This window comes from Cygnus atratus, chromosome 1 (assembly GCF_013377495.2).
Source record: "Cygnus atratus isolate AKBS03 ecotype Queensland, Australia chromosome 1, CAtr_DNAZoo_HiC_assembly, whole genome shotgun sequence".
Classification (NCBI taxonomy): Eukaryota; Metazoa; Chordata; class Aves; order Anseriformes; family Anatidae; genus Cygnus; species Cygnus atratus.
In genome coordinates this window covers 165296515-165311438 of record NC_066362.1, presented here as the reverse complement: position 1 = coordinate 165311438, position 14924 = coordinate 165296515, and the positions used below count along the sequence as shown (strand labels likewise).

General features: G+C 39.8%; 1 protein-coding gene across 12 annotated transcripts in view; it reads right to left on the bottom strand.

The window, feature by feature from the left end:
- Nucleotides 1-14924, bottom strand: part of KLF12 (KLF transcription factor 12) — a 249681-nt gene that overhangs the window by 171899 nt on the left and 62858 nt on the right. For 9 of the 12 annotated variants that reach the window (XM_035561281.2, XM_035561280.2, XM_035561277.2 and 6 more), the window contains one exon: nucleotides 11177-11240. The exons of 1 other annotated variant lie outside the window; for it this stretch is intronic. In XM_035561281.2, coding sequence (XP_035417174.1) covers nucleotides 11177-11197 — 21 coding nt within the window. In that variant the 5' untranslated portion in view covers nucleotides 11198-11240. Of the gene's footprint in view, nucleotides 1-11176; nucleotides 11241-14731; nucleotides 14819-14924 lie in introns of all 12 variants that reach the window. 2 more of the 12 variants (XM_050712168.1, XM_035561278.2) reach the window with 1 other exon arrangement.

Here is a 14924-nt window from a genome sequence, read left to right as displayed (position 1 = left end):
TGTCTTCAGTGCTATGTGACTGTGCAGTGCATTGGAAGGTCTGGAAGATGAGGTGAACTCTTCCTTTGCTGGCCTTGCTCGTATCTTATTTAGGATTTTAGCATAATTTTGAGAACAGTTACAGACACCTTAAATCACATATGCCTCATGTAATCTTTTACTTATTTACTCTAAAGATCCTCACCTGGGAGAATTCAGAACCACAGCACTGGAAAAATCTCAGTGTTTCAAAACACTTTCTGATGAACACAATTATGTTTGTAATTGCAAACTATTCCTTGGTCCCATCAGGCTGCTATGTGGGTGGACCCCAGAAAGTACAAATAAATGAGTTACCGTTCTGGTGCCCTCCTTTGCAGTAACCATTACTGATTAAAATTTATGACTAGACAAACATAACCAGTTTACTAGAAACCCAGACAGAAAAAAAAATGCGGTAAAAAGAAAATCTATCTTCATACTTCAACTGATAAACAATAATCACTATCCAGCATCCGAAATAAATTCAGCAGAACTAATCCTGGTCTGCATCCTGGAATTACGAGTGAAGCACAGAATATTTAGTAGAATAGAGAACTAGAGACTGTCAATCACTACTGATACCAACAAAACCAGAAACTAACCCTGCTCACAGAACACTACATTCATGAGGCTCTTTTTTCCAATGACCTCCCTACTGACAGTAACTGGTATAATATTAGGCAAATAAATGCGTGTTTCTGTACAACACTGTATGATGAGTTATTTACACACACTTTTCTAAAAGTAGCAGCAATTGATGTTGGATTAATACAAAAGTATTCTTAAATTGCATCTAGCTCATAGAAACCAGAAACTAAGAACATCATTCACTGTTTTGGAAACCTGCTATGTCCAACAGTAAATCTCTTCCTTCAGGCAAACGTGGTAAGTAGCCTTGATCATAGTAAACTATTGCTACAGATCAAAGAGTAATGGCACATATATGTTCAGAGTAAAATAATAGGCAAACCCTTGCTTGAAGCTAAATTCACGGTTGAGAAGCACACAATAGCAGTTGGGTGGTATTATAACCATCTACATTTAACTAATCTACTTTTTCAGTATTTCTTTATCCATTTTCCATGCTGAAAAGACATCAATGAGGTCAACCACGCCTACTAAAGTGGGTGAACTGGTCTGAATAAATTAAAGCTTGAAACCTCTTAATGTTAATATTAAAACTTTTTTTTCCAACACTTTGAAATTATGAAGGTTCTAAAAACTATTTAGATTACTGTTATTACCACTAGAGGAATAAATAGTAGGTGAGCTTGGTTTATAAACGCTTTCCATATATTTAAATATGTAGCAGTTAAGAAAATTACACAGCCTCTTCTCTATTTTTATTGTGTAAAAGATGTATTTTCACTGAGAGATGCACATTGCTCGTCATTCCTGAAGAGCTTTAAAAGGACTGAATAGGACAGTATGATAGTTAAAAGGACCCAGATTATTTAAAAGAAAGGTTTGCCTCCTTGTACATGAACAGCCAGGATTATTGAATCTCTGACTCTCTGCATATAAAAAAAAAAATCTTACCCTTGCTTTCTGCAGAGATTACTAAGGCAATTCACTTGTTTACATTCTGCGATAAAATAAACTGCTCTGTCATGCAGCCTGGAGCTCCTGTATCTCATCCATTATGTAAATCTCCAAAGAGTAGTTCAGCAAACACCATCTCAGTTCCACTGCACTTACTAAGACTACCTACACATCTAAGTTAATTTTCATTTTCCTAAGACCAACAGAAACTCTTTATTTCTTAATTTGCAAGACAGAGTCTCGCTGTCATCTCTCTTCAAAGAATAACCGCCAAAGCCCAAGCACATACAGTTTTAAACACAACTTAGACTTAAATCCAAACACTTGGGTTTTGGGTGTGCACCATCTCCTCTAGAAGACAGGAAAATAAAGAAAAAAACACTGGAATTATTTTGAATCTCACTATTTCTAGAACAACATCTTCTGGCGTTTTTCTTGTTGGTGTTGGATTTTTATTTTGTTTCTTTTGTGATAATGCTGAAACATTCTTATATTACTTGGGAATTTAGGCAGAGTCAATGCCTGCTCACCTATGTTCAAAACCTAGGGCTTTTGTTTTCGGTTGAATTACGCCCACATGGCCATCGCAGCTGACTGTAGCAACCACAGCTGTAGCAGAATGCTGTCGAATTGAACTGAAACAACAACAAAACCCTAGGTAAATTGCAAAGTTCAAAAGAAGGTGACAGCCTCAAAGCAGAAGACTTGCCCCTTCGTGACTCATTGCTACACCCATGAACAAGACAGACTTTATGCCATCACCAAGGGTACACCCAAAATACTGTGTGGGAAACGTACGAGCAGGTCAAGATTTAGATTAATGCCAGGAGCTTCTTTTCTCTTTCAGACACATGTCCTTGGGTATATGAAATACCGTATCCAGTACAATCTTCATTCAGGTCTGTTAGCGGAGGATATCAGTATTAAAATAACTTCCTTCTCCTTACGTGGTAGCTATTGAATTCTAACACGTTACTCTGCTTCCATGTGAGAAGTGACAAATTGCCATTGTTTGATATTATTCTCCCCATGGCATGCCAAAAATATGCATTTATTTCTAGCACTAAATGTTTATTGTCAGATAGGCTGGAAAAGGAAAACAGTAAAGTGTATGTAGTATTTCAGTTTCTGCTTCAATGTATCTTAATCACCACTGCTGCGCAGATCAAGAACCGTATTTTTTCCCCTCTCATTGAGAAGTAAAGATTAACTCTAAAATGCAGGTAGCTGTGCTGCTTCATGATACTGAGAATTAAACATTTCCACAGCAGTAGTATCCTTATTTTCCATGCAAACACTTAAATCCTGATAACTAATGACTGGAAACAGATAATTAAAAAACAAGCAGGAGAAAAGTCCTGTAAATCTCTGGTTTAAATTTGTTTTACCCGATGGACAATGCCCAACACAACTGAACAGTATTCAATTTCTTGGAAACAAAACAAAACAAAAAAAAATGAGAGTATGAATTTAAACATTTTTCTCCCCCATTTGGAAACTTGTGTCATACATCTGAAAATACACACATAAAAATGGTCTTGTCAAACAGCTTTGAAATTAAACGCCTTGTGCTTCTCTCCCTGGAGTACTATAAATTTAGTCATTATTAGAATTAGTATAATTGTTCTTTAAATGCTCTAGGAATAAAAGGTGAAATGAGCTAAGTGACTGCTCTTTCATTTCCCATGAGAACATGCCTCGGCAGCGAAGTCAGACTGTGGGAGCAGGGATGATCAGGGATGCTTTGAAAACCCATGGACTGGAGAACGAGTCCAGCAAAGCAGAGCCCCGTGTACTCACGATGCCTGGACCAGCACAGCTTGCAGGCGGAGGGGATATCTTTTCTTAGAGGGAGAATACAGAAATTCGGTGGAAAGAACTGCCCTCTGGAGATGCCTGCTGTCTGTCAGCTACTGGATGACAGGAACCTGCAGCAAAATCACTGAAGTTAACATAATGGATCCAGGCCTTTGTGATCTAGCTCTTTGTGGACTCTGTCCCATCACTAACGAGTAATTTTCATCAGCAATAAAAGGTGAAAGAACTAAAGTAGCTGGTTTGAAGCCACCACGAAATAAAGAGGGACAAAGGGCCACCTCAGTTGGTAGCAGTACCAATTGCCACCCAGGAGAACCACTGATCTGTGTCTCCATTAGCAAGGAGCATTGTGCAACAGGAGGGGATCTCAGTGAGGCAGTTTGGCTGAAGATATCCACAGTCTATGTCTTTCGGGGGGCTTTATTATGGAGTAGCCCATGAGAAATAAGAGCATGTTAGCTAAGCTTTTGGAGCACATCTCCCAGTTTAGTTCCTTCCAAAGGCAATCTAGCTTGCACAGCCCAAGGCCATGCTACTGGGCAAAACCAAGCACAGACAGAGATTCATGGATGCATTTCCAGATCTAAGCTACTACAGTAATACACTCAGCTCACTTTCCAGCTCTGGTCTGGACTAGCTGTCTCCAAAACCTAAACTTGCCAGTGGTTTGGAGGACTGGTCATTCCAGATATATCTGGTTACAGCGGGGGCAAATCTGCACCGGTTCAAGGGGTCCTGCCATGCACTCCAAGTCTGCCCCTTCAAACCACTAGGCACAGAGCCTGCAACTCACAGCAGAGACACCCTCTGCTTTCACACCGTGAAACCCCCCTGCTGCTAGGTCTCTGATCATTTCCAATGCTTTGACCTGAAAACGGGGAGCACCAGGAGTACCACAAAGGGGCAGGGCACCCAACCCCAGCAGTACGGCTGCAGCGAGCGTGCTCTGGAGGCAGCTGGCCCCAGCTGGTGCATACATGGGGATTTGGCATCACTCATACCAGGGGGAAGAGTTTGCTCCCCAAACTGGATACGTTCAGCAAGGTAGATACTGTACATCCCGTCTTTATGCTGGACAGTCCTGAGGTACTAAATACAGAGGCAGCCAGAACTGAGGACATGCTTACGTCAGAATTTCTTAACTTGATCTTCATGCTGCTTCCATCATTTTATTTTACACAGTCTTCAAGACATGTTTCAGAAACTGTAAGAGGTAACAGCACCTGTTTCTGTTTCTCCTGAGAGGCAGGGACTCTGTAGCATATCTCCTCTCCCCCTCCCAGTATGGGAACATTAACACGGCCACGTAATTCAAAGTCCCAGAAACTGCAATCAAAGTTATCTGTCTTATAAAGCAATTTGTCATTCTATCTTCTATATACATCAGTTTTTTCTAACTCTATTCTCAGCTCTGGCCAGACCTTACAAGGTTATTTTATTTTATTTTTTGGTTTTTACTCCCAAATGAATTTCAGGAAGAAATCTCAAAAAGTAAACCAATGGTTATAGGAAGACATTCATAACCAGAAAAACATGAGCTCAATGACCTAAGTTAATCAAAAAAAAAAAGTTAAGTAATCATAAACCAAGCCTTACAATCTACAGCTATAAGTAATATAAATGATAGATGTCAACATGTTTACTAACTAAAAATGTAAGGAGATACCTATTAACTTTCACAAGTAGTTTAACAGGCACTCTACTGCAATGAGCCTGTCAATAGGTGCTCAATCAGACCCTTAACCACAAGCTTTCACATATATCCACAATTTACAAACAGACTCGTTATTGTCAGCTAGCACTTTGTGGAGCAGTGATCTAGGCAATGACAGCAAGATCTACCTTTACTTTACACCGACATTTAGCAAAATTAACTTGCATATTAGAAATATTCCGTATTTTGCTCACATCTTGACAATTCTGGAGTAATTACTCTCCTGGAAGCTGCACTACAACGCGGAGCTTCAACCTCCCCCACATGCCATCTTACATGAACACCGCTGCCATGCTTTTTAACGCAATTCTCCATTCCTTGTGTTTAAAAAAAACGTTCAATAAACAGGATTTGAATTCAACGCAGCTGAATCAGCCCACAGCTGTTCCAAGCAGAGCAGAAACCCATGCAGCCACCAGGACACAAACCCCACATGCCACCGCTGAGCAGCTGCTGAGTTGGAGATGTTTCTCCCAGTTCTTAGCAAAGCCTCCTGGACAGCTCTGCACCAACTACTTGAAAATACAAACTTATTTATTATATATAAAGGACCTCATTATTTACTGATTTTAAACCAAAGCTTGAGGCTTTTGCAGTAGACAAGGCTTCGACAGGGAAGGTCTAACCCACCTCTGTGCCTACTTCCATTGCCTTTCTGAAGTTTGAGGGTATGGAAAAACTACAGCTACCTTTAACCGCTACCTTTTATTCTTCTGAAATAACACTTCCGCAAATATATATTTTGTTTTGCAATATGAGTCTTAAAAACAATGGTTATGATCTTCCATGAACATCTGCCCCCAGTCCACATTGGCAGGAACAAAATAAAAGCACAAAAGCCTCAGAATTGCAATCCAACCGGGTTTAAACAAGGTCAGGTCACAAGCCAAACACCAAATACAATTAGGACCCAACTCTGATGAACTGGTTTGATGTGTATATATGTGGGTGTGCTTTGGATACCTGCCCTAAGCCAGCTGCTGAAGAGCACTGCGTAAACACATGGAAACAGTGGGGAAATGAATGGAATGGAGCCAAGACCCATAAACAAGAAATCATTTAGGCTCAAAAACCAACTGCACAGCAGAAATGGGGGGGGGGGGGGGTAGGGGGGGGGGGAGCAGTGCATAACAAATTTTACACTGTTAGTAAGGAAAGCCTAATACCAATGCTGAGGTCCTCCCAGAAATTCATTCACTAATTTTACAATGGCAAGGGGAAAACGAATGAGCCCAAACTAATGCAAGTGCGTGAGGCTGAAGAGGTTTGCCACAGACTTCTTCAATGCCTTTTTTTTTTTTTCCCCTCTCTCTCCTTGGAAATGCCACCAGCAGTTTTTCAGCAATCAGGATCAGTCCCAAACACGCCTCACCCTGCTCACATCTGAGCCGGGCTGGCCCAGGGCTGAAGAGAGCACCAAGAGGCAGCCCAGTATGCAGCAGACGGCCTTTGCAAGGAACAGAAAAAAGAAACGACATCTCTGCGTTTTACATCTTTAAGTGACTAGAAGTAAAAGCAGATCTGTGCTTTGAACACGACTGAACCCCAGACGACAAACTGCCTGCTATCTGTTGCTCCATTAAATATCTACCACTGACTGACTGTTAAGGGACAAAGCCTGACAAGTGCCACACAACGGACGAAATCAACTTTACAGTCTTTGTGCCTTGCTGAATTTGGCCATCAGTCATTTTTAAGTGGTAATTTGTTATGCGGCTTTATCCAAGATATTTATAATCATAATGAACTGAGACAAAACACCAAACTCCAGCCTCTTTGCCTTAGAGTAATCTAAATTGAAAAGAACATGACAGGAAGCATAGATTGATGGTCAGTGCAAGATAACTCTCTTGAGATTAATATATTTTATCCTGTTCATGCTTCTATTTGTAATTATACTCCACGAATCCACTGAATGATGTTAGATGTGAAAGACCACTTAAGAGCAGTCACTTCCTTTCTAGAAAAAGTGTGTTTGTTTGCAATAGATAGGGAGGAGACAGCAGACAGAAAACAAACACATCTCCACACACTACCAGTAGTCTGACTGCAGGCAAAAGCATAAAATCTTCTTGAAACACCCTCAAATATATCCAGTAAGAAAAATAACCGCCTTTATCACGACTGGACTCTCAAAATCACAGAAAAATGCAGGCTGGGAATCCAAGTCCAAACTCCATCCAAAACAAGGGCAGCTTCAAAGCCGGATCAGATGGCTTGGGGACTTTGCCCAGTCTGCATGGGGGCCTGCGGCTGTTCCTCCCCATGCACAGGACTTTACATTTTCTTTTGCTGACCTTGACGAGGTTCCTGCCAGCCCATTTCTCCAGCCTGTCAGCATTGCCCTGAACAGCAGCCCTGCCCTCACCGGGTCACCTGGGTTTCTGCAACATGGTCCTGCTCTGCACAGGAATCAGGGAGGGTGAGGCAAGGGTAAATCGGAGGTAGGGAGACTGTTGAGATGGGTTGAGCTCTGGAGATCTCAAAAAAGGTATTTCCTTGTGTTGAATACCTCTCTTTAAATGGCTGAATCAAAGTTTGCTCCTGTTATTGTATTTTTTTTTTTTTTAAAAAGAGATGACACACAAGTTATGTTCTTGACAAAGCAGTACTTCTCAGGCTTGTCACATAGACCTCTTCAAGAATATAAGCAGTTGGCTCTTAATGCCACTGAAATCAAGACAACTCCACGTATCGTAGACCATTTTCTGAGCATGGCATTATATAATTTAGAACATCATTCAGCCTGATCAAAGTAACTGCCCAGCAGTATTTCTGCAGGCTGTCCTTGAAACCACAGTGAGAGGGAGACTGCACCCAAGACCACTCATTGCAAAGGCAGGTCTGTGTTATACTTAATCTGAGCAATTTCTTCTCTCCTGTCCTTAAATTTAGCTCTCCCACCTCCTTTCAATCCTGCCTACTCCCTTTTGGCCTAAGGCCTTAATCTTTATGTTGCCCAGGCAATTTTCAGCTATAGTTCTTTCCTGTCAGTTACCAATTTCCTTATCAGCTTCTACACTGGGCTCTCATCTTCATGAATTCGCATGCAATCACTGCAGACTGAAAAATATAAACCTTAAATGTCATATTCAACGAAGCAATGAATCTCCGGATTCAGTTGCTGTTACAGACAGCACAGAACCATTGTAAACTGCGTGCATTCAATATACATGTATTTATTTATCATATTTCTTATTTTTTCTGGGCAAGATTCATCTGACTTCACTTTACGAAACAGAAAATGTTATGTTTATATTTGCTCCAACAGTTGCATGTATGGTTAGATGTCAGTTATTTATATAAAACCGCTTTTACATGCATTACAATATGTTTTGAGGCAGACCAACAAAGAGATTAAATATATTGATATAGTTTATAGATGATGCAATCCAAGCCCTCTTTACACTACCAACAATATACCAACATACTCCTATTATTAATGGAAAAAATTTGGCTTTCAAAACTTGGTTATCTAAACAGCATATTCTTAGCTCTACTGTAAAGTGAAAGACTGAGGCAGGGTGCTGGGTGAAATCCAACCTCTTTCCTACTAGAGCCAGAACTTTATCAACTGATCTTAAAAGTGACCACAGAGAATCCCCTTCTACCTCTGTTGCTTAAGTTTTCTGAAATCAGTCTTCCCAGAAAAGGATTTTTTAGTCTCAGACTTTGAATTCCTGAAATTGTTCAGCTATATGATTTAGACGTGGTACTTTCCTAATCTAAAAGATTAACAGCTGGATTCAGAGCTCTACATTTGCAAAGACTGCCAAACAGAAAGCACATAATGAAATAATTCAGTATCTCCTCCCTTATCTGCACAGCTTCCCCATGATTATTAAGGGATGTCATCAGAGGGACATGAAAGTAGAACTATGGCTTGAAAAGAAAGGGGTCATCCTATTCTGTTTTTCTTTCTTTCTGCCATCACTCTGCATTGAGCCAAAAAAAACCAAAAGCAGAAAAAAGATGAGAGATACAGAGATAGGAGTGCTACATTTCTCACACAACTACAGTCCTTTCCAGTAAACTTGGGAAAAGGCCATATGAAGTCTAGGAGTCTTTTAAATTTGTCTGATCTGAAAGCCCTCTCTGCACATTCTGCTTACAACAGCCTGTCTCATGGATCTGACAAAACTTTGAGGTTTTCTGTCCTGGTGCCACTTCCCAGGCCAAACATCTAGCACGGCCCTCTAGTCCGACAAAGTTTCTCCTCTAACAATTCTACACAAACACGACTATGCTATGGTAGTGTCGCTCTATGCTGTTTACTGGACAGTGTGAGGAGCCCACTGCAACATGCTGATACCATCTGCACATTATCTCTGGGTAAGCGGGTCTTTGTGCTCTCTCAAACTTTCTGCCAGTAAAGCATTGTCATCACACACACACACGCCAGTTCATATATACAGAATTTTGTCACTGTCATTCTGGAAGATGCGAGCAAGGTTTCATTGGTATTAGTTTTTCACACTGCTATTTATAGGCAAGAGGTCTGAGCAGGGAAGTGTTTGCTCACCCATGATATGAGCCCATCCCAAGCTGTCACACGTTGGTATGGACAGCAGTTGTGGGCTCGTCGGCAACAAAATCAAAGAGAAATTCCTTAATACTCTGCATGCTGGCTTCAGCAGGCAACAACTGCTGGTTCGTATCTGGGAATACCAGTCCCTGATCCAGGAAGGGAATTGTGGACATTACTACTGAGCTACTAATATCACTTGTCATCTCTATTAAGGTTCAAATTTGCCTTCTGAAGGTTGGAGGCTTTTAGGAACCTGTGGTATATAAAGCAGATGTTCTATAGATGTCTCTAAACTAAACATTGTTTCAATGGCTGTTATTTCAGGAGACTGGATTCGATGGCACAGATGCTTCCCTCAAGCCTTGTGCTGCTTGTAAATCCTTAGGTAGTTAGGATCAGCGCATCTTCTACCTGTTGCAAACACTAAAAAGGCTAATCCAGGAATTAAACTCTTCCTTACTGTGTCAGTTGTTGATAAAAATGTAAAACCTCTGAGCCACGCAAGCATTAATATAACCAAACTACCATTGAGATAAAAGAGAATCTCAGCCCTGCTAAAGTATTTTGCTCAGATAAATAGAGGAATGGAGTTAAATTTCTGGTATTCAACTGACACACACTGCACTTTTGGAAAACTTTAGTTGCTCTTTCTTTCATTGTTCCTGTCCCAACCAAGATTCAGAGGATGAAGAAAGCTTTCTGGGAAAGAGGTTTTCCACCGTAACATATCCTTCCTTGACCAATACAGTTTCCAGAACGCCTTGCTTAATTGAGTTGCTGCACTACATCCCACCATACTGCCATTGCAATTCATTCGATCTGGTGCAAACCCACAGGCACTGCTTCGTTTAAACATCCTTGGCAGGCACTGGTTAATATAAAATCCCAGCCAAAGTCTACAGTTCACAATCACCAACAAGTCTGATTGACAGATGTCAAGGCCTACTGAATTTTATCACCTTCTAAAACATAACAATAAAGTCAGCAAAGCACAGGGGTCCACTAACACTTTTTCCTCTCTACCTAGCACAGAAAACACATGCTGTAAGACAGGTATCTCTGCATGATAAGAAACAAAGCACCAAGATACCTACGCATTAAGGTATCATATCCTGTTTGACTTAAGCCACATTTGTCAACATTTCATCTGAGTGCTACTCAACAACGTATTAATCTTCATAGCTGCTAGCTGTAAAGACAATGCCCATCTCATTCTCTTTTCATCCTTGCACAGAATAACGCACCCCACCGTGTGTCAGCCCATTCAGACACTTGACTCCCAGGGCATTACCCATTTCTTTAATGTACTACTAGGTTTTCCTTTGAACATTCAGGTCTGTAATTTTTTGTTTTCTTTTGCCTTCGTTTTTTTAAAGTCAGAAACTGTTGTGTAAATTTACAGTTGTGTCAAGCTAAAGTATTCCCCTGCCTGACAGTATGGCATGTGGGACTCAGACGGGATATTTCATCTATAATGTTTTGTAATACAATGCAAATTTTTTATAATAGCAGTAATAGGTATAATGCACATGGTTGTAAAAATGTCAACCAACTTTTATGGCTTTCCTCTTCATATGAATATTCAGTCATCCATTCGTCCCTTAATCCACTTCAATCCTGAAAAGAAAAAATGGAGTAATTCAGTATTTGTGAGATAATTGAAAAATGGTGTTTAATTGATGTATTTTCTTAGGTGTTTATTAATTTCTCAAGTATTATTGTATATGTAAATAAAAATGTAACAACAGATGTCTGTTCCACAGTGAAACTCAGGTTAGGAGATCAGTAAGTTTATAAGCATTTTATAAAACTGGATGATTATGACACATATATATTATAGAGCTTTTTATTTCCTGTTAATGAATGATTTTACTTAATGTTTGAAGTGTCTTTCATTTCTAAGCTGACACTTAAGTGTACCAAGTCCCAGCTGCTTTAATTAGTCTTCAGGGCCCATTATATATCAGTATCATACGTTTGTAGAGGTAAACTTTCTAGCAGTTACCTACTGTGAATCTTCTTTATTGGCATTTCCAAATGCTTTCCCAGAATTACTATGTGAGGTCTGGGCAATAACACATTAAAAGGCAAATACATTTATTAGTGAACTCAGTCATTACAATAATTATTTCCTGTGGCTGGAGAAGATCATTAGAAAATTTGAATACGTATGAATACATCATTATTTTAGCTATGATTCCAAGTGAATATATAAAATAAAATGTATATAGATAATTAAATACTATACTAAACTTTTGGGACGCTTCTTCAGATTTAAGAAAATACACAAATCCAGTAGTCTAACTTTTTTAAAACCTTGGGGAAAAAAAAAGCTTCAGATGTGCAAAATTTAAGTAGTCAACAATGTGTCCCAAACCTCTTGCCAGAATATGTACATATATCTGGAAGCAAATGCTACTTGCATATGTCTCTCTTAATAATGTAAATGGTGTGAAGTCAAGAATCTAAATCTGCTGTCAGAGTTGTTATTATAAACAATCTGCTGTTATTTTTATATCATTTAAAATAAGGTCATCTTTCACATAGCAATGGAGCATCACCTGCCTGTTTTAAATCACAACCCAGTATTTTGTTTGTGCTGTATATATGATAACATGGCTAATGGGTTTCAAAAAGCTAAGCAAACTTTTACACTGAAAACAAGACAAGAATCTCCCTTAAAGATGTAAAATTAGTAAGTACTCATATACTGCGCTACTATTGTACTGACTGAATTTTATGCACTTATATTTTTATTAACATTAATACTGTCTTAGAAATAAAATTAAGTTCTAGACAGTCATATGAATCATAAAAGGTTGCAAATTCACCATAAACATTGACCTCATTAAATGTAATTAAATACTGTAGCCTTAGAGTGTGCTAACTACTGTAGACCATTTGCTCCATCTCTTATGCATCTTGTAAACTGTCTTCTTTTTTATTGCTGTTGAATCTCCCTTGACGTTATTTGGATTCCTTCAAAAATTTCCATTTTGTGAAACAGATTTTATTTGGCTTGCTGAGCCAACAAGCTTTGGGCCGCAGCTCCTTTTTACACACTGGAAGAATCTCCTTTGAGTTTCTAGCAGCTATTTCTCTGTCCAATGTCCAAAAATGGGACAAGTAGACCAGTTTTTCTTTATCCTGGACTTGTACAATGTGGTTATCTAACTTGAAGAGGAACTGATTTAGTCATTGACTTCTTGTACATTAAATGTGATGTATTCAAAACCTTTGTGGGGTCTCTGTCAGGAAGACAGGGTGACCTGTAATTGTTTCCAGTTCTACATGTTGTCTCATTATTACTTCTTCTTAAATACACACAGACACACACACACACTCCTACAATGCAACTTAGCTTCACGTCACACATGAATGCTAGAAGTCTTATTAAGCTACTGTGCTATGGTAATGGAGAAAACATGGATAAGCATTTCAAAACTGCTGAACTGCAGTTATCTAACTAATCATAGCCACAACTGTGTTTGCATTATTAAATCACATACAATGGCCGTCCTCATGAAGAACCTACTTCTTTAGCAATGACAAATAATTGGCTTTGCTTATTCATTCTCTTCAGGTTTGCACAATTTACCAAGCACTGAATTGCCCATTTCCTTCCACACCCTGCATCACCGTGGTCTCCCTGCCTTGTGTACTCCAAGCTCGTGGCAAGGTTTCTCTTTGTCCTTGTCTTTGCTAAGCACAAGCAGTGCACAAGGTGCTCCGACAGCGCCCACCATCCCACAGCCCTGCCCCAGCCCAGTACACACGGTCAGGGACAGGAATCAGCCTCCTAGCTCTGAGACTGCCTGCAAAGCTGACAAAGAGCGTGGATGGTGACAGGCAATGCACATCAGCCACAAATTCCACACATTCAGGTCAAAGACCTCTTAATTGCGACTTCTTTAGGCTGTTTTGGGGGTGAAAACAGAAGAGGTAACCATCCATCTGAAGAGGTCTGCTCAACTGGCAACTCCACAATTCTGAGGCCTCATTTGCAGAAGTACTGGAAAACTTCGGCTTCAGATGAAGTGACTTTGAAATCTACGTGAAAAATAGGGCCGTCTGTCCTTGCAAATCTAATGCATCGATTCTGCCACGTGTCATCACTGTGAAATGTGCGCTGGACTTTGTTTTTTAGCTGTTTACTGTGAAATCTCAGTTTCTCCTACCAGAAATATGAAAACTGGTATGAAAGCCTAGATAAACACACATCTAGCATTTGTAGAAAATGTTTTTTGTTTTTATACCAAACGAAAATCTACCACATGACACAACTGCACGGTATTTTTAATTCAAGAACCTTTGTGCCAAAAGGGTTAAGTAGACATAGAGCAAAGCACACAAGAAACCATCAGCTTCAACCAAAAGAAAGAAATTTAAGTTGCGAACACTCTTATGTCCACTTCCAGCCAAAAGCTAACCATCTTCTTCAGACTCAGAGTTCATAAGGCTAACCAATACCACCAAAGATCAGATTCCTTCTTCTATGGCAAAAGAAAACCAAACAGAAATTACAACATACAGTCCAGCCTGGAAACATTTCTTCCTCAGAATAAATGCACTCGTAGTCCCACCCTGGCCGACATCCCCACCAACTGGCGGAGCGGAGCAGGAGTAACAGACATTACTGTAACTAAGGAGCATGGAAAGCGCTTCAGGACAATCATGCTGTATGTGCTTCCAGACAGAGGCTACCCTATGTGTAGAGATGCCTTTGTATCTAGAAGCAGACCATTTTCAAACACATAAAAACATGCCAATTCATTAAAACACAAGTTCAAACAAATATCACTTCCATCGTCTCTTTTATATACTACTAATTTTTATGTAAATTCCCATTAATACAGGTACAAAGTATTCCTCACATCATACTCCCCCCTTTTCTCGTTTGGACAGATATGGTAACATACACATGGAAAAGATCAACTAAGTCACAAAGTCAAGTAATTTGCTGAATCAGGGTTTAGTAACTTTTCTCTCTATGAAGCAAATCCCGTATTTGGGTATAACTATACCTCTGAATCACTTTCTTGCACCATTTATTTTACTTTGAAAACATATGCACTTTTCTTCTTGAAAGCCCTCAAATCTGCACTTACACTTCTGTAATCCCTTCCACAGGCCTTGAGTCACATCCAACTTCCTGAAGACAAGGCGCAGCTTCTTCCAAACTCACCAAGGCCACCCTAAACACCAGATAAGGCAGAATAATTGAAAGCACAGTTTCAGCGGCGTACAGAGACCAAAGAGCACTGGTTATCATCAACGCAGCGTTGGGGATGGGTATGTGTA